This window comes from Panulirus ornatus, chromosome 20 (genome assembly GCF_036320965.1).
Source record: "Panulirus ornatus isolate Po-2019 chromosome 20, ASM3632096v1, whole genome shotgun sequence".
In the NCBI taxonomy this organism is placed as follows: Eukaryota; Metazoa; Arthropoda; class Malacostraca; order Decapoda; family Palinuridae; genus Panulirus; species Panulirus ornatus.
The window spans coordinates 78,534,000-78,554,842 of NC_092243.1; the positions used below are offsets into that span (position 1 = coordinate 78,534,000).

The 20,843-nt window shown below is 40.8% G+C and overlaps 1 protein-coding gene across 2 annotated transcripts in view; it reads right to left on the reverse strand.

Annotated features, from left to right (window-relative positions):
• Window positions 1-20,843, reverse strand: part of veli (L27 and PDZ_signaling domain-containing protein veli) — a 74,839-nt gene that overhangs the window by 36,862 nt on the left and 17,134 nt on the right. For both annotated transcript variants that reach the window (XR_011714281.1, XM_071675341.1), the window contains exon 3: window positions 7,546-7,694. Coding sequence is in view for 1 of the 2 variants with exons in the window: in XM_071675341.1 (XP_071531442.1) it covers window positions 7,546-7,694 (149 nt within the window). In the remaining variant the exon portion in view is untranslated. The remainder of the gene's footprint in view (window positions 1-7,545; window positions 7,695-20,843) is intronic.

Genomic DNA, 20,843 nt, shown 5'->3' on the forward strand with positions numbered 1-20,843 from the left:
CACTAATACTCTTACTTCTTCATCCCACCACTCACTACCCTTTCTAATCAACCCACCTCCCACTCTTCTCATGCCACAAGCATCTTTTGCGCAATCCATCACTGATTCCCTAAATACATCCCATTCCTCCCCCACTCCCCTTACTTCCATTGTTCTCACCTTTTTCCATTCTGTACTCAGTCTCTCCTGGTACTTCCTCACACAGGTCTCCTTCTCAAGCTCACTTACTCTCACCACCCTCTTCACCCCAACATTCACTCTTCTTTTCTGAAAACCCATACAAATCTTCACCTTAGCCTCCACAAGATAATGATCAGACATCCCTCCAGTTGCACCTCTCAGCACATTAACATCCAAAAGTCTCTCTTTCGCACACCTGTCAATTAACACGTAATCCAATAACGCTCTCTGGCCATCTCTCCTACTTACATAAGTATACTTATGTATATCTCGCTTATACATATATATATATATATATATATATATATATATATATATATATATATATATATATACTTTTTTTTTTATACGATTCGCCATTTCCCGCATTTGCGAGGTAGCGTTAAGAACAGAGGACTGGGCCTTAAAGGGAAAATCCTCACCTGGCCCCCTTCTCTGTTCCCTCTTTTGGAAAATTAAAAAAAAACGAGAGGGGAGGATTTCCAGCCACCCGCTCCCTCCCCTTTTAGTCGCCTTCTACGACACGCAGGGAATACGTGGGAAGTATTCTTTCTCCCCTATCCCCTATATATACATATATATATATATATATATATATATATATATATATATATATATATATATATATATATATATATATATGAAAGCCAGCAAGGCAGCAGGTTTGGATGGTATTGCAGTGGAATTTATTAAAAAAGGGGGTGACTGTATTATTGACTGGTTGGTAAGGTTATTTAATGTATGTATGACTCATGGTGAGGTGTCTGAGGATTGGCGGAATGCGTGCATAGTGCCATTGTACAAAGGCAAAGGGGATAAGAGTGAGTGCTCAAATTACAGAGGTATAAGTTTGTTGAGTATTCCTGGTAAATTATATGGGAGGGTATTGATTGAGAGGGTGAAGGCATGTACAGAGCATCAGATTGAGGAAGAGCAGTGTGGTTTCAGAAGTGGTAGAGGATGTGTGGATCAGGTGTTTGCTTCGAAGAATGTATGTGAGAAATACTTAGAAAAGCAAATGGATTTGTATGTGGCATTTATGGATCTGGAGAAGGCATATGATAGAGTTGATAGAGATGCTCTGTGGAACGTATTAAGAATATATGGTGTGGGAGGCAAGTTGTTAGATGTAGTGAAAAGTTTTTATCGAGGATGTAAGGCATGTGTACGTGTAGGAAGAGAGGAAAGGGATTGGTTCTCAGTGAATGTAGGTTTGCGGCAGGGGTGTGTGATGTCTCCATGGTTGTTTAATTTGTTTATGGATGGGGTTGTTAGGGAGGTGAATGCAAGAGTTTTGGAAAGAGGGGCAAGTATGAAGTCTGTTGGGGATGAGAGAGCTTGGGAAGTGAGTCAGTTGATGTTCGCTGATGATACAGCGCTGGTGGCTGATTCATGTGAGAAACTGCAGAAGCTGGTGACTGAGTTTGGTAAAGTGTGTGAAAGAAGAAAGTTAAGAGTAAATGTGAATAAGAGCAAGGTTATTAGGTACAGTAGGGTTGAGGGTCAAGTCAATTGGGAGGTAAGTTTGAATGGAGAAAAACTGGAGGAAGTAAAGTGTTTTAGATATCTGGGTGTGGATCTGGCAGCGGATGGAACCATGGAAGCGGAAGTGGATCATAGGGTGGGGGAGGGGGCGAAAATTCTGGGAGCCTTGAAGAATGTGTGGAAGTCGAGAACATTATCTCGGAAAGCAAAAATGGGTATGTTTGAAGGAATAGTGGTTCCAACAGTGTTGTATGGTTGCGAGGCGTGGGCTATGGATAGAGTTGTGCGCAGGAGGATGGATGTGCTGGAAATGAGATGTTTGAGGACAATGTGTGGTGTGAGGTGGTTTGATCGAGTAAGTAACGTAAGGGTAAGAGAGATGTGTGGAAATAAAAAGAGCGTGGTTGAGAGAGCAGAAGAGGGTGTTTTGAAATGGTTTGGGCACATGGAGAGAATGAGTGAGGAAAGATTGACTAAGAGGATATATGTGTCGGAGGTGGAGGGAACGAGGCGAAGTGGGAGACCAAATTGGAGGTGGAAAGATGGAGTGAAAAAGATTTTGTGTGATCGGGGCCTGAACATGCAGGAGGGTGAAAGGAGGGCAAGGAATAGAGTGAATTGGATCGATGTGGTATACCGGGGTTGACGTGCTGTCAGTGGATTGAATCAGGGCATGTGAAGCGTCTGGGGTAAACCATGGAAAGCTGTGTAGGTATATTTGCGTGTGTGACGTATGTATATACGTGTGTATGGGGGTGGGTTGGGCCATTTCTTTCATCTGTTTCCTTGCGCTACCTCGCAAACGCGGGAGACAGCGACAAAGCAAAAAAAAAAAAAAAAAATGAATAATTCTGAATCTATTAAAACATGACAAAATATCCTGAAAACATCTGCATCTGTGAGGATGTCATAGTCTGGCATTCACATCCGCATTTGCATCTGCTGTTTTTAGAAAGTGACATCCCCATTCCCATCAACAAAATACATAAGCTATCCACATACGCATCCACATTTGCGGATCTCTGAATTCAGACATCCAATACATCTCTTAAATGCACTTTATGCACTTCTAAGTTCAAATGGTATTTTCCTTATCATTTGATGTAGTGAAACATAAAAATACATACAGCATGCTTGAAGAAAAAACCTTCCCACAAGAAACTTTTACTACTTGAAAGCCATAGTTCAGAGCAGGCACATCTTTTCTATTCTTTCATATATATTCACCATTTCTTGCATTAGTGAGGTAGGAAGGAAAAGATGACGAAAAGGCCTCATTATTTTGCATCCATTCCCAAGCTGTCAGGTATAATGCACTGAAACTACAGCCCTTAATCCGCAACCGGACTCCCAGCTGCTTGATATGCCTTTTTCAAATCGTTGACAGCAAGCCACCCCCTGCACACCACATCACTCCTATTCACCTTATCCCATTTACACCTTTCACAGAGCTGCCAACCTTGTCAAAACAAAAAACAAAAAAAGAGAATGGCAAAAATATGGAATTTTGGGTAAAAAAAGGGAATTTTGCAAAACAAAACTTAAAACCACACACACAATACAGGCTGCACTTTCAATCCAGGAAATTATGATGTCTAGTGCTCAAGCTGTGATCTCCATTTGTTTATTTACATGTAGATAGTCCACAATCGTTCACTGTAAATCCAACAAGGTATCTAGTCAGTATTGTTTCATTTTCGGTCCTCGAACTAAGTCAACAGAGGTTCTACTGTTTGTCCACACTTATTCAGACCTGGCTGGAGAGCATTTTGTTAAAAGCAGTGGATGCCTTTTTGCACTTCAGAAGCCTTTCACTTACATTCACTTGATGACAATTGTTTTTTTTTAAGTACAGCTATACAATTTCTATGCAAGGAAATATGATAATCTTTGTGTGCCAAGACTTGGGTGAAATTCAGTATTTTTCCTTATCAAACCGAAAATTCTCCCATCTTCAGCACTTCTGTGAGCAACTGACAGGATGGGAAATATGATTCTGGGAAGATGTACACACTTTTCCTGATAAGAAGACTTGTCTCTTGGTTGTGAAATGGCTACCCACAATTCATCACCTCTTTGGTCAAGATTTACACCTTCAAGCTGATCTACCTGGTAGTGAGCATATTCAAGTTCAAGCATATCTATGTATATACATGTATATACATAAACGCCCACACATGCACATTATTTTCTTTATTCATTATACTTTGTTGCTGTCTCCCACGTTAGCGAGGTAGCGCAAGGAAACGACGAAAGAATGGCCCAACCCACCAACATACACATGCATATACATACACATCCACACACGCACATATACATACCTATACATCTCAACGTATACATATATATACACACAATGACAAATACATATATACACATGTACATAATTTATACTGTCTGCCTTTATTCATTCCCATCGCCACCCCGCCACACATGAAATAACAACCCCCTCCCCTTGCATGTGCGCGAGGTAGTGCTAGGACAACAAAGGCCCCATTTGTTCACACTCAGTCTCTAGCTGTCATGTATAATGCACAGAAACCACAGCTCTCTTTCCACATCCAGGCCCCACAGAACTTTCCATGGTTTACCCCAGACGCTTCACATGCCCTGGTTCATTCCATTGACAGCACGTCGACCCCAGTATACGACATCATTCCAATTCACTCTATTCCTTGCATGCCTTTCACCCTCCTGCATGTTCAGGCCCCGATCACTCAAAATTCTCTTTACTCCATCTTTCCACCTCCAATTTGGTCTCCCACTTGTCCTCGTTCCCTCCACCTCTGACACATATATCCGCTTGGTCAATTTTTCCTCACTCATTCTCTCCATGTGACCAAACCATTTCAATACACCCTCTTCTGCTTTCTCAACCACACTCTTTTTATAACCACACATCTCTCTTACCCTTTCACTACTTACTCGATCAAACCACCTCACACCACATATTGTCCTGAACCATCTCATTTCCAGCACATCCACCCTCCTCCGCACAACTCTATCTATAGCCCATGCCTCGCAACCATATATCATTGTTGGAACCACTATTCCTTCAAACATACCCATTTTTGCTTTCCAAGATAATGTTCTCAACTTCCACACATTCTTCAACGCTCCCAAATCTTTCGCCCCCACCCTATGATTCACTTCCACTTCCATGGTTCCATCCTCTGCCAAATCCACTCCCAGATATCTAAAACACTTCACTTCCTCCAGTTTTTCTCCAATCAAACGTACCTCCCAATTGCCTTGTCCCTCAACCCTACTGTACCTAATAACCTTGCTCTTATTCACATTTACTCTCAGCTTTCTTCTTTCACACACTTTGCCAAACTCAGTCACCAGCTTCTGCAGTTTCTTACCCGAATCAGCCACCAGTGCAGTATCATCAGCGAACAACTACTGACTCACTTCCTAAGCTCTCTCATCCACAACAGACTGCATACCAGCTTCTGCAGTTTCTCACACGAATCAGCCACCAGTGCTGTATCATCAGCGAACAACTGACTCACTTCCCAAGCTCTCTCATCCACAACAGACTGCATACTTGCCCCTCTTTCCAAAACTCTTGCATTCACCTATACATACATACATATACATTTCAATGTATACATAATATACATACACAGACATATACATATATACATATGTACATATTCATACTTGCTGCCTTCATCCATTCCCGCCACCACCCCGCAACGCATGAAATGGCTCCCCCTCCCCCCGCATATGCAAGGTAGCGCTAGGAAAAGGCAACAAAGGCCAAATTCGTTCACATGCAGTCTCTAGCTGTCATGTGTAATGTACCGAAACCACAGCTCCCTCTCCACATCCAGCCCCCACAAAACTTTCCATGGTTTACCCCAAACGTTTCACATGCCCTGGTTCAATCTATTGACAGCAAGTCAACCCCGATATACCACATCGTTCCAATCCACTCTTATTCCTTGCATGCCTTTCACCCTCCTGTATGTTCAGGCCCTGATTGCTCAAAATCTTTTTCACTCCATCCTTCCACCTCCAATTTGGTCTCCCACTTCTCCTCATTCCCTTCACCTCAGACACATATATCCTCTATGTCAATCTTTCCTCACTCCTTCTCTCCAAATGTCCAAACCATTTCAACCCACCCTCTTCTGCTCTCTCAATCACACTCTTTTCTATTTCCACACATCTCTCTTACCCTTTCATTACTTACTCGACCAAACCACCTCACATCACATATTGTCCTCAAACATTTCATTTCCAACACATCTACCCTCCTCTGTACAACCCTATGTATAGCCCAAGCCTCACAACCATTAAACATTGTTGGAACTACAATTCCTTCAAACAAACCGATTTTTGCTTTCTGAGACCCCTTCCCACTCTGTGACTAATTTCTGCTTCCAAGGTTCCATCCACAGCTAAATCCACTCCTAGATATCTAAAACACTTCACTTCCTCCAATTTTTCTCCATTCAAAATTACATCCCAAGTAACTTGTTCCTCAACCCTACTGACCTTAATAACCTTGCTCTTATTCACATTTCCTCTCAACTCTCCTTTCACACACTTTTCCAAACTCAGTCACCAACCTCTGCAGTTTCTCGCCTAAATAAGCCAATAGAGCTGTATCATTGGCGAACAACTACAACAGACTGCATACTCACCTCTCTCTCCAAACCTCATGCATTTCCCTCCTGAACCACCCCATCCATAAACAAGTCAAACAACCATGGGGACATCACACACCCTAGCCACAAACTAACATTCACTGAGAACCAATCACTTTCCTCTCTTCCTACTCGTACATATGCCTTACATCCTTATTAAAAACTTTTCACCGCTTCTAGCAACTTACCTCCAACACCATATACTCCACAAAGCAGCCTTATCATATGCCTTCTGCAGGTCCATAAATGCTACATACAAATCCATCTGTTTTTCTAAGTATTTCTCACATACATTCTTCACAGCAAACACCTGATCAACACATCCTCTACCACTTCTGAAACTACACTGCTCTTCCCAAATCTGATGCACTGTACATGCCTTTACCTTCTCAATCAATACTCTCCCATATAATTTCCCAGGAATATTCAACAAACTTATGCCTCTGTAGTTTGAACACTCAACTTTATCCCCTTTGCCTTTGTATAATGGCACTATGCATGCATTCCACCAATCCTTAGGCACTTCAACTTGCTCCATACATATATTGAATATCCCTACCAACCAATCAACAACACAGTCACTCCCCTTTTTTAATATATTCCATTGCAATATCATCCAAACCCACCACCTTGCCAAATTTCATCTTCCTCACAGCTTTCACTACCTCTTCTCTCCTAACCAAACCATCCTCAGTGACCCTCTCACTTTGCACATCACCCCAACCAAAACAACCTATGTCCACCACTCTATCATCAAACACATTCAACAAACCTTCAAAACACTCATTACATATTATTACTTCCCCACTTGCCCCCTTCACTGATGTTCCCATTTGTTCTCTTGTCTTATGCACGTTTTTTACCTTCTTCCAAAACATCTTTTTATTCTCCCTAAAATTCAATGATACTCTCTCACCCTAACTCTCATTTGCCCTCATTTTTGAATATATCAATCTGTTTTTGAAAAACTTAAGAATTCTGGTCCTTTCTGAAAAATATGCAGCCTGATTAATATCTTATTAACTATCAAGATACATGAATATAGCAAATAGCATACATAGAATGGAATAACTTTCCTTTTACAATAAGAAAAATTCAATTTAGGTATAAACAATGATTTTTACATATTTGTATATTTTCTTCATCTAAATTTATCTGAAACAAATAATGCTACAGCTCAGTTCAACTAAGGCAAATACAATTCTTTTAAACTATATCTTACTTTTGCTGTAGCAGATGCCCGAATTTCTGGAGAGCCTGAAATATCCACTGTCTCGTACACATGCTCATAAACTTCCCGGACTGCAGTCAGGAACTCTGATTGAAGAACACGCTGAAGTGCTGCTAACTTAGCAGAGGGTATTTCCCCAGCTATAAGGAATAAGATATAAACATTAAAAATCTTACATACATCCTGCTGCTTTATATATTCTCATTTCATTTAGTGCTGATACTATATCTTCAACTCTTATATCCATGAGTCACAATATGTTTTCCTCTCTTAGAATTGGACCTGGATTCAGGACAAGAGCAGTATTTTCAACTATAAATACAGATGCAAGAGGGGAAACAGAAGAAGAAGTCATGCAAGGAGTGCTCATCCTACTCAAAGGCTCAGACTGGGGTGTCTAAATGTGTGTGGATGTAACCAAGATGAGAAAAAAAGGAGAGACAGGTAGTATGTTTGAGAAAAGGAACTCCAGTTTTTTGACTCTGAGCGAAACGAAGCTCAAGGGTAAAGGGGAAGAAAGGTTTGGGAATATCTTGGGAGTAAAGTCAGGGGTTGGTGAGACAAGAGGAACAAAGGAAGGAGTAGCACTACTACTGAATCAGGAGTTATGGGAATATGTGATAGTGTGTAAACTCTAGACTGATATGGGTAAAACTGAAAGTGGAAGGAGAGAGATGGGTGATTATTGGTGCCTATGCACCTAATCATGAGAAGAAAGATCATGAGAGGCAAGTGTTTTAGGAGCAGCTGAGAGAGTGTGTTAATAGCTTTGATGCACGAGACTGGGTTATAGTGATGGGTGATTTGAATGTAAAGGTGAGTAATGTGGCAGCTGAGGGTATAATTGGTGTACATGAGGTGTTCAGTGTTGTAAATGGAAACGTGAAGAGCTTGTGGATTTGTGCGCTGAAAAACGACTGGTGATTGGGAATACCTTGTTTAAAAGAGATACATAAGTATACAAATGTGAGTAGGAGAGATGGCCAGAGGGCATTATTGGATTACATGGTAATTGATAGGTGTGTATGAGAGAGACTTTTGGATGCTAATGTGCTGAGAGGGGCAGCCAGAGGGACGTTTGATCACTATCTTGCAGCTAGAGGGACGTTTGATCACTATCTTGTGGAGGTGAAGGTGAAAATTTGTAGAGGTGTTCAGAATAGAAGAAAGAATGTTGGGGAGAAGAGGGTGGTGAGAGTAAGTGAGCTTGGAAAAGAGACTTGTTTGAGGAAGTACCAGGAGAGACTGAGTGCAAAATGGAAAAAGGTGAGAGCAAATGACGTAAGGGGAATGGGGGAGGAATGGGATGTATTTAGGGAAGCAGTGATGACTTACACAAAAGATGCTTATGGCATGAAAAAGGTGGGAGGTGGGCAGATTAGAAAGTAATGAATGGTGGGATGAAGAAGTAAGATTGTTAGTAAAAGAGAAGAGAGAGACGTTTGGACGATTTTTGCATGGAAGTAGTGCAAATGACTGGGAGATGTATAAAAGAAAAAGGCAGGAGGTCAAGAGAAAGGTGCAAGAGGTGAAAAAGGGGGCAAATGAGAGTTGGGGTGAGAGAGTATCATTAAATTTTCGGGAGGATAAAAAGATGTTTTGGAAGGAGGTAAATAAAGTGCGTAACACAAGAGAACAAATGGGAACATTGGTGAAGGGAGCAAACAGGGAGGTAGTAACAAGTAGTGATGAAGTGAGAAGGAGATGGAGTGAATATTTTGAAGGTTTATTGAATGTGTTTGATGACAGAGTGACAGATATAGGGTGTTTTGGTCAGGGTGGTGTGCAAAGTGAGAGGGTCAGGGAGAATGGTTTGGTGAACAGAGAAGAGGTAGTGAAAGCTTTGCGGAATATGAAAGTTGGCAAGGTGGCAGCTTTGGATGGTATTACAGTGGAATTTATATAAAAAAAAAAGGGGGGGTGACTGTGTTGTTGATTGGTTGGTATGGATATTCAATGTATGTATGGACCATGGTCAAGTGCCTGAGGATTGGTGGAATGCATGCATAGTGCAACTGTAACAAAGGTAAAGGGGATAAAGGTAAGTGTTCAAACTAAAGAGGCATAAGTTTTTTGAGTATTTCCTGGGAAAGTATATGGGAGGGTATTACTGAGAGGGTGAAGGCATGTACAGAGCATAAGACTGGAGAAGAGCAGTGTCATTTCAGAAGTGGTAGAGGATGTATGGATCAGGTGTTTGCTTTGAAGAAGGTATGTGAGAAATATTTAGAAAAACAGATGGATTTGTACGTAGCATTTATGGATCTTGAGAAGGCATATGATAGGGTGGATAGAGATGCTTTTTGGAAGGTTTTAAGATTATGTGGTGTGGGAGGTAAGTTGCTATGAGTGAAACGTTTTTACCAAGGATGTAAAGGCATGTGTACTAGTAGGGAGAGAGGAGAGTGATTGGTTCCCATGAATGTCAGTCTGTGGCAGGGGTGTGTGATGTCCCTAAGGTTGTTAAATTTGTTTATGGATGGGGTAGTTAAGGAGGTAAATGCAAGAGATCTGGAGAGAGGGGCAAGTATGCAGTCTGTTTTGGATGAAAGGGCTTGGGAAATGAGTCAGTTGTTGTTTGCTGGTGGTACAGCACTGGTGGCTGATTCAAGTGAGAAACTGCAGAAGTTGGTGACTGATTTTGGTAAAGTGTGTGAAAGATGAAAGTTGAGAGTAAATGGGAATAAGAGCAAGGTTATTAGGTTCAGTAGGGTTGAGGGACAAGTTAATTGGGAGGTAAGTTTGAATGGAGAAAAACTAGAGGAAGTGAAGTGTTTTAGATATCTGGGAGTGGACTTCACAGCAGATGAAACCATGGAAGTGGAAGTGAGTCACAGGATGGGGGAGGGAGCGAAGGTTATGGGAGCGTTGAAGAATGTGTGGAAGGAGAGAACATTACCTTGGAAAGCAAAAACGGGTATGTCTGAAGGAATAGCGGTTCCAACAATGCTATATGGTTGCGAGGCATGGGCTATAGATAGGGTTGTGCAGAGGAGGGTGGATGTGTTGGAAATGAGATGTTTGAGGACAATATGTGGTGTGAGATGGTTTGATCAAGTAAGTAACGAAAGGGTAAGAGAGATGTGTGATAATAAAAAGAGTGTGGTTGAGAGAGCAGAAGATGGTGTGTTGAAATGGTTTGGACACATGGAGAGAATGAGTAAGGAAAGATTGACAAAGAGGATATAAGGTGTCAGAAGTGGAGGTTAGGAGAAGCGGGAGACCAAACTGGAGGTGGAAGGATGGAGTGAAAAAGATTTTGAGCGATCAGAGCCTGAACATACAGGAGGGTGAAAGGCGTGCAAGGAATAGAGTGAACTGCAACAATGTGGCACACCAGGGTCAACGTGCTGTCAGTGGATTGAACCAGGGCATGTGAAACATCTGGGGTAAACCTTGGAAAGGTCTGTGGGGCCTGGATGTGGAAAGGGAGCTGTGCATTACACATGACAGCTGTAGACTGAGTGTGAACGAATGTGGCCTTTTTTGTCTGTTCCTGGTGCTGCCTCGCTGGAGAGTGGGGGATGCTATTTTGAGTGTGGCGGGGTGGTGATAGGAATGGATGAAGGCAGCAAGTATGGATATGTACATGTGTATATATGTATATGTCTATGTATAAAGATATGTTTATATACGTTGAAATGTATAGTTATGTATATGTGCGCATGTGGGCATTTATGTATATACATGTGTATGTGGGTGGGTTGAACCATTCCTTGTCTGCTTCCTTGCGCTACCTCGCTAACGCGGAAGATGGCATTTAAGTATAATAACGATTTATTCATTTTATTATACTTTGTCGCTGTCTCCCATGTTAGCGAGGTAGCGCAAGTAAACAGACGAAAGAATGGCCCAACCCACCCACATACACATGTATATACATACATGTCTACACACGCACATATACATAACTATACATTTCAACATATACATATATATACATACACAGACATATACATATTTACACATGTACATAATTCATACTTGCTGCCTTTATTCATTCCCGTCGCCACCCCGCCACATATGAAATGACAACCCCCTCCTCTTGCATGCGCGCGAGGTAGCACCAGGAAACGACAACAAAGGCCACATTAGCTGTCATGTGTAATGCATCGAAACCACAGCGGCAGGGGTGTGTGATGTCTCCATGGTTGTTTAATTTGTTTATGGATGGGGTTGTTAGGGAGGTGAATGCAAGCGTTTTGGAAAGAGGGGCAAGTATGAAGTCTGTTGGGGATGAGAGAGCTTGGGAAGTGAGTCAGTTGTTGTTCGCTGATGATACAGCGCTGGTGGCTGATTCATGTGAGAAACTGCAGAAGCTGGTGACTGAGTTTGGTAAAGTGTGTGAAAGAAGAAAGTTAAGAGTAAATGTGAATAAGAGCAAGGTTATTAGGTACAGTAGGGTTGAGGGTCAAGTCAATTGGGAGGTGAGTTTGAATGGAGAAAAACTGGAGGAAGTGAAGTGTTTTAGATATCTGGGTGTGGATCTGGCAGCGGATGGAACCATGGAAGCGGAAGTGGATCATAGGGTGGGGGAGGGGGCGAAAATTCTGGGAGCCTTGAAGAATGTGTGGAAGTCGAGAACATTATCTCGGAAAGCAAAAATGGGTATGTTTGAAGGAATAGTGGTTCCAACAATGTTGTATGGTTGCGAGGCGTGGGCTATGGATAGAGTTGTGCGCAGGAGGATGGATGTGCTGGAAATGAGATGTTTGAGGACAATGTGTGGTGTGAGGTGGTTTGATCGAGTAAGTAACGTAAGGGTAAGAGAGATGTGTGGAAATAAAAAGAGCATGGTTGAGAGAGCAGAAGAGGGTGTTTTGAAATGGTTTGGGCACATGGAGAGAATGAGTGAGGAAAGATTGACCAAGAGGATATATGTGTCGGAGGTGGAGAGAACGAGGAGAAGAGGGAGACCAAATTGGAGGTGGAAAGATGGAGTGAAAAAGATTTTGTGTGATCGGGGCCTGAACATGCAGGAGGGTGAAAGGAGGGCAAGGAATAGAGTGAATTGGAGCGATGTGGTATACCGGGGTTGACGTGCTGTCAGTGGATTGAATCAAGGCATGTGAAGCGTCTGGGGTAAACCATGGAAAGCTGTGTAGGTATGTATATTTGCGTGTGTGGACGTATGTATATACATGTGTATGGGGGTGGGTTGGGCCATTTCTTTCGTCTGTTTCCTTGCGCTACCTCACAAACGCGGGAGACAGCGACAAAGCAAAAAAAAAAATAAAAAATAATAATAATAATAAAAACATGCAAAAGAAAAATCATTTAAAATCTCTGCTGTGTCTTTGCCGTAATGAACTAAATAACTATTTTCTGTTATTAATGGACAAACTGAATGGACTCTCTTGCTTGTAACATATCCAAAAAACTCCTTTGAGTTTCTTTTGCTATTTCCAGCAACATAACCTTCATACTGATATATACTTTGACATATAAGTCTCTAAGTTTCCCAACACAGACTCACATAATTTGCTCTATTAAGCTGGTCTCTTTGTGCTTCTTATGTGCTGCTTTCTTTAACTACAGACAGTTCTTTCTGTCATCATTCCATCATTATGGCTTCATATTGGAAAAAGTCCATCTACTATGCATTAGCACAAATGTTCTCTAAACTGCATTGAAAGCTTTAATGAAACTCTCACAAGCTATATCCATATGGCTTTCACTTATAATGTTCATAGTCTGCCTGTTAAATGCAATGCAAAGATCTTCAAAATCTGCAAGCCTAAAATTTGATATTTTTTGTGCCTCTCATGTTGACCAGCATCAGAGGCAATGTTGAAAGTTAATTCAAAAGTTATTTGCCAGTGATCACTTGAATCAAACCTTTCTCTGACTTTAACACTGTCAACATGATCCTCATTTGTAATAAGAGCTAAATCTAATATATTCTCATCCCACATACATTCATCAACTAATTGTATTAGGGCACTATCAAGCATATTTAGGTAAAGCCCATTCCCCAGCCTATTAAAAGGGGTTTCTCCCCACTTAAATAATGTTATGAAAAAGTCTGCTACTATGATCAAATTCCTTTCATAGCAAATTTCTGCTAACTGATCATATAGTCTTTTGTCTACCTCTGGTGTCTTTGCTGAGGGCCTATAAACTAACCCAATCATATTTCCTTTCAAAACTTATCTTTGATTTCTACAAAAATGAAAGCGATTCTGTCAACAGCAACATTTTTCAGCACAGGATTTAGAGAAGCTTTAACAAGGAGCAAGACATAGCTGCCCATTTTAGTTCCCAATAGTAGGGAACAATGAACCCACATTAAAGAAGACTTCCAAATGGGTTGAGTACCCAGCAGAGTGCCACAGGGTTCAAGTCTGGGACCAATGCTATTCTTGATTTATGCTGAGTTGCCTGAAGGTATGAAATCCTACCTGAATATGTTTGCAGATGATGCAAAAGTTATAAGGGAACTAAAAAGCACTGAGGATTGTATCAACTTACAAAGGGACCTAAATAGACCCCAAAGTTGGTATGAAATATAGTTGGCAAAATTCAAACTGAGAAAATGGAAAGTAATAAGGATGGGACAAAGCAAAGGACAGCCTCAATATGATTATTATCTAGCAGGAAATAAGTTGGAGGATTCTGTATAAGAGAAGTACTTGGGAGTCTAGATCATCCCTAACCTGTCGCCAGAGTCCCATATCAGAAAAATAGTTAAGGAGACAAACAGTCTGCTGGCAAATGTCAAAAAAGATAATACATAATATTAGGTAACTGTGGGAAAGAAGAGCATACTGGCATTTTTTTTTTTTTTTCATACTATTCGCTATTTCCCGCGATAGCAAGGTAGCGTTAAGAACAGAGGACTGGGCCTTTGAGGGAATATCCTCACCTGGACCTCTCCTCTGTTCCTTCTTTTGGAAAAAAAAAAAACGAGAGGGGAGGATTTCCAGCCCCCCGCTCCCTTCCCTTTTAGTCGCCTTCTACGACACGCAGGGAATACGTGGGAAGTATTCTTTCTCCCCTATCCCCAGGGAAACTGGCATTTTTAGTACAAAATATTAAAAAAAAATGCAACAAACACGAAAAAAAAGATACACTGATCACAGTGAAGAAACAATCAGGATGGTACATAATGCAATGTAACACTCATTTCTTTGAGATGGTAACACTAATGGAAAATTTCAATTACAGATTATAAAGAGACAGACAAGGGAACTTTGGATTCTCATTATTACAGGACGTCATAGAGGTACAAGTTTTTATAAAGTGTGCATGAAAATTTCCTGTACTAGCATGTCAAATTAAGTATGAAACTTGCAAACAAGGATGTAAAGAAATCATTTTATAATATATGTGTGGTGGATGAAAGGAACAGATTGACTGATGAAATGGTCAAAGAAGACAGCATACATCAATTCAAAAGGCTGTATGAAAGCAGAGAGTGTTCAAGATATGTGGCCCCACAAAGGCAAAACTCCCTTCCCATATGGCACAAATAAATAATTACTCCTTCTGTTTCCCATTTTTTTTTAGAAAGTTAAAAAATTACAAGGAGGGGAGGATTTCTGGCCCCCCGCTCCCGTCCCCTCTAGTCGCCTTCTACGACACGTGAGGAATGTGTGGGAAGTATTCTTTCACCCCTATCCCCAGGGATAATATATATATATACATACACACCCATATACACATACATACACACATACACACATATACACATATACACAAACTGGAGGTGGAAAGATGGAGTGAAAAAGATTTTGTGTGATCGGGGCCTGAATATGCAGGAGGGTGAAAGGAGGGCAAGGAATAGAGTGAATTGGAGCGATGTGGTATACCGGGGTTGACGTGCTGTCAGTGGATTGAATCAAGGCATGTGAAGCGTCTGGGGTAAACCATGGAAAGCTGTGTAGGTATGTATATTTGTGTGTGTGGATGTATGTATATACATGTGTATGGGGGGGGGGGGGGGGGGGGGGCCATTTCTTTCGTCTGTTTCCTTGCGCTACCTCGCAAACGCGGGAGACAGCGACAAAGTATAATAAAAAATAAAAAAAATAATATATATATATATATATATATATATATACATATGAAAAATGTAAGAAATAATTTAGAAAACTGAAACTTCTATCTTGAAATGAAATTAAAAAATGAATGTCACATTATGGTTCAACCTCTGGCTATGGAAAAGGGAAATGTATAATTTATTTACACAAACGTCAATAGTAGTTTTCATCAATTTAACCACTGTATCATACTGCCTGGACCACTTCTCTTATCATGAAACTGGAATATTGGCTTATGATGTTTCTCAACTGTCTTCATTACACAAAGTTCAACCATATCTTGGATACATGAGGGTAGGTAGGTAGCAAAAATGGGTATGTTTGAAGGAATAGTGGTTCCAACAATGTTGTATGGTTGCGAGGCGTGGGCTATGGATAGAGTTGTGCACAGGAGGGTGGATGTGCTGGAAATGAGATGTTTGAGGTCAATGTGTGGTGTGAGGTGGTTTGATCGAGTAAGTAATGTAAGGGTAAGAGAGATGTGTGGAAATAAAAAGAGCATGGTTGAGAGAGCAGAAGAGGGTGTTTTGAAATGGTTTGGGCACATGGAGAGAATGAGTGAGGAAAGATTGACCAAGAGGATATATGTGTCGGAGGTGGAGGGAACAAGGAGAAGTGGGAGACCAAATTGGAGGTGGAAAGATGGAGTGAAAAAGATTTTGAGTGATCGGGGCCTGAACATGCAGGAGGGTGAAAGGCGGGCAAGGAATAGAGTGAATTGGATCGATGTGGTATACCGGGGTTGACGTGCTGTCAGTGGATTGAATCAGGGCATGTGAAGAGTCTGGGGTAAACCATGGAAAGCTGTGTGGGGCCTGGATGTGGAAAGGGAGCTGTGGTTTCGGGCATTATTGCATGACAGCTAGAGACTGAGTGTGAACGAATGAGGCCTTTGTTGTCTTTTCCTAGTGCTACCCTGCACACATGAGGGGGGAGGGGGATGGCATTCCATGTGTGGCGAGGTGGCGATGGGAATGAATAAAGGCAGACAGTGTGAATTGTGTGCATGGGTATATATGTATGTGTCTGTGTGTGTATATATATGTGAACATTGAGATGTATAGGTATGTATATTTGCGTGTGTGGACATGTGTGTATATACATGTGTATGGGGGTGGGTTGGGCCATTTCTTTCGTCTGTTTCCTTGCGCTACCTCGCAAACACGGGAGACAGCGACAAAGCAAAATAAATAAAAATAAAATATATAAATAATTACAACATACATAAGTGTAAGAAGTTGTAGGATAGCACAGAATGTTCAAGAGACGACACCCAATGTTTGTAAAACTCCCTCCCCAAGAAGTACAAATACATAATTACAAATAAGTAATAATCACACACAGTCATAGACAAAAGAGAAGGCTGGTTGGAATGTTTGTATCTGGACTGCCAAAAACCACCTAACACTAGGCTTCATGAAAGCTGATGAAGAATCTGGATCATCAGGCAAAAATGATGGGGGAAACTCCTTTGATAAACAGAAGATTATCTCAGTGGAAGGGAATAGATGACAAATGTCTGAGGAAACTTCAAATGGATGGAGGTGACTAGCTGAGTGCCAGTGGGATCTGTCATGAGACCATTACTCTTCTTGATCTATGTAAATGATTTGCCTGAAAGCATGGACTCCTATTAAATATGGTTGCAGATTATCAATGTCATGAGGGCAGGGAAAGGTGAGGATTGCATCAGCTTACATGGGGACTTAAACAGACTCTAAAGTTCATCTGAAACTTGGTTGATGAAATTCAACCTGAACAAATGTAAAGCAATAAGGATGGGGCAAAGCAAAAGAAGGCCTCAATATGATTACCATCTAGCAGCAAATAAGCTTCAGAATTCTTAGTGAGAAGGACATATAAGGTGACATCATGCCTAACCTGTTGCTCAAGTCCAATATTAGGAAATTAATTAATGAGGCACGCTATCTCCTAGCAAATGCTAAAATATCATTCCAGTGTATCGATAAGGAAATATCTAACAGTTCTTCATATCATATGATAAGGATAAAACTAGGATACACTTCTCAGGTTTGGTCATTGCACCTAAAAAAGCACAAAAGACTGATACAGAAGGTCCAGAGGAAGTCAACAAAGATGGTACCAGAATTAAGAGAGCTAAGTTACAGGGAAAGGCAGAAGGCTTTACAATTACCCACCTTGGAGGAAAAGAGTGAGGGATGAACTGATCATAAGCTTTACATCTTTAAAACAGATTGACAATATGGACAGCAAACAGTTCTCTGAGAGATGTAGGGATAGAGCAACCAAAGGACTTAATAGGAAATCAAGTAAAAACCTTATCAAAAAAGATGTAAAGAAGTACTCTTATCATTTGAGAGGAGGGTTGAATGAAACTGAGGACATTGTCTTGCAGACACCATACATAAATTTATGAAGGTATATGATCATATCTTCAAAAGACGGGGCCCCACAAGTGTAAGACTCCCTCTCCATACAATACAAATATGGAATTACAAATGGATAATTAAATGCACACAACACAAAATATATAACAGCCACTTTCCATTTGGGGGAACAAATTAATTTCTTTGGAAATAAGAAACTAAATATCAGGAAAAAACAGGACCAGACAGTTTTGTCTACGTCCTCAACAAAAATGAAACATAAGGAAAAGACCAAACAGGAAATACCAGTGATTAGTAGCTTAACAGACTGCTTGAAATAGCTAAGAAACAGGATCAGACCTTAACACTATTAAAGATGAAAGTTCAAAAACTTAAGGACTAAGTTAAATACCATGCATGATGTCCTGAGATAAAAGAGATAATGAGAAGTGAAAGTTGAATTCATTAAAAAGCAAATAAGGTGTGATGAGTCTTTTCAAAATCTCCAAGAGACTTATTAAACTGAGGCAAGGAATAATGAATCTGTTGGAAATAATGGAGTGGGAGATGCAACTTTGGCAGCTGATCACTGAGCATGAAGAATGATGTAGTGTACCAAAGATCTAAGACCATACTAAAAAAGGTAGACAAGGAAGTGAATGAAATTTTAGAGTGTAATTCTTAATGTTAGAGATGGAGCATCTGAAAAAAAAAACTATGGTTTGCACGATGAAAGGTTTAGGAAAATGCAGAACATACATGGCTACCGCTTGTCAGCAAAAACGGAAATTTGAAAGAAAGTTAGAGATACAAAAGATGATATGGCAACATAGAGAAATCAAGCAGAAAAGTGGGTGGCATCTCAATAAGGAAGATTTATTAAGCAGGAGGCTGACAAATGCATATCATTAATCATTTTTGGTCATTAGATAATACTTCTGATAGATAAGAAAGGGGAAAGAAAGAAGAAAAGCTTATTGAAAGGCTACTGGAAGCTAAACAACTGCCAAATGTAATACTTATGATGAAAGGAGAAAAAGTGATTATATAAGAGATCTTCAGAGACAACCAGTTATGGTTACATCTGACCTGGAGGCAACTAGCCAGGAAGTACTTAGACATGTGAAGAAAATTAAAAACAATGTGGAATTCAGCAAGGTATTCATTAAATATGATAGGTCACAGGATAAGAGAAAGAAAAGCAAGGAATACAATCAGAGGGAAAAACTGGAGATGCCAAGTGAGGCTGAGGAGAGAACAGCCCCATCACCACCAGAGTGGGTAGGATCTTTAGGTGATGGTAATGTTGAAGTACTATACTTTTTTTACATTGCAGGTCCATATCAAGGCAGGCCTTAATTGAAATATAGAAAGGATTATGAAAGGGAAAAAGAAGAGACAAGGAAAAGCATTTATGAATTTTGGAGGAAAAGAAAAATCTGTCTTCTAAAAAGTGCCACGACATAGTTAGTGAGAAAGACACAAGAGGGCAGAGAGTTCCAAAGCTCTGAGGTATAAAGAAAGTAACAGTTATCAATAGCCATACAGTAACCACAGGACACAGCAACTTGCCATTGTACTGCATGGTCTTCCTAGTGGTGGGGGCACACAAGCAGCAGCCAGCTCTTGAGCATAAACCAAAGTAATACCTATACAAGAAGGAAAGTGGACCAACAGTGTGACATAGGGTGAGCAGGTCAAGTTTTGAGATTAGCCTGGAGGAGTACATAAGTCTGACTGCTTTCAACTTGACTATGTCAAGTAAGGATGCAGAGCGATAATCACCCAAGATGTAACTGCAGTACTCCCTACAAAAACAAATCAATCCTTCGTATAAACAGAGCAACTGTTCAGAAGAAAACAAATTTGGACATCTAAACTAAGCCCAGTTTCTTAGAGGCTGACCTAGCTATTTCAGTAATGTGGGGCTTCAAAAAAAACAGTGAATGTTACAGTAATACCAAGTATGTTTATTGAGTCATGAGGTAGAATTACAGAACCATCAAAGAAGAAAGTTGAGGAATTTTAAACAGAAAGAGGGGTAGAAACTGGGTCTTAGAGGCTCTAAACTTAATCAGACTGAATCTGAGATATCTAGTCCCAGTTCAAGGATGTTGTGTCCAGGTGAGATCCAGACTGAGTGAGAGGAGCAGAACTGATGGATGTGTAGGAATGCAATGTTGTCAGTGTAAGAGTATATTTGATTATTTGTGGAAGAGAGAAAATCATTGATAAAAAATAATAGAAAAAGTGTAGGGAATAAGACAAAGCCCTGGGGGACACCACTAGTGATCATGGCCAATGAGAAGGGGATGCAGGGAGTACATTATACCTGGGCGCAGGGGCCCAAAAGGGACCTGAGAATTTCCTAGGATCTCAGAAAATGCTTGCATATATTGAAGACTAGCATTCACATTTTGTGAGAGTATAGGAGTATGGAGTATAGGAGCATAAGGCCTCAAATGCAGCAAATCAACAGAGAGCTCCATTCCACCCCTCTCTCATCTTCCATACCCTCTTTGGCCAGCTCATGGCATAAAACCATAGTGGATAAAAACAGGATGACTAATGGAGAAGGGAAGGGGACCTGAGAGATACTTTGTACACCCTGATAAAACTCCTCTCAAGAGGCCTTGCTGGTGATGGAGAAAGGGTGGAGACTGATCCATCAACACCCATGGAGACAAATCAGCCACTACGAATGACATGAGGGAGTGAAGAGAGGATGGAAGCCAAAATAAGAGAGCTTAAACATGAGACCCTGATGCCAAAGCTTGTCAAAAGCTTTTGATAAGTCAAGGGCAACTACAAATGATTCCCAAAAATCTTTCAAGGATGATGACCAGACATTAGTAAGGGAGGAAAGAATATTACTAGTGGATTTAGCCTTATGGAAGCT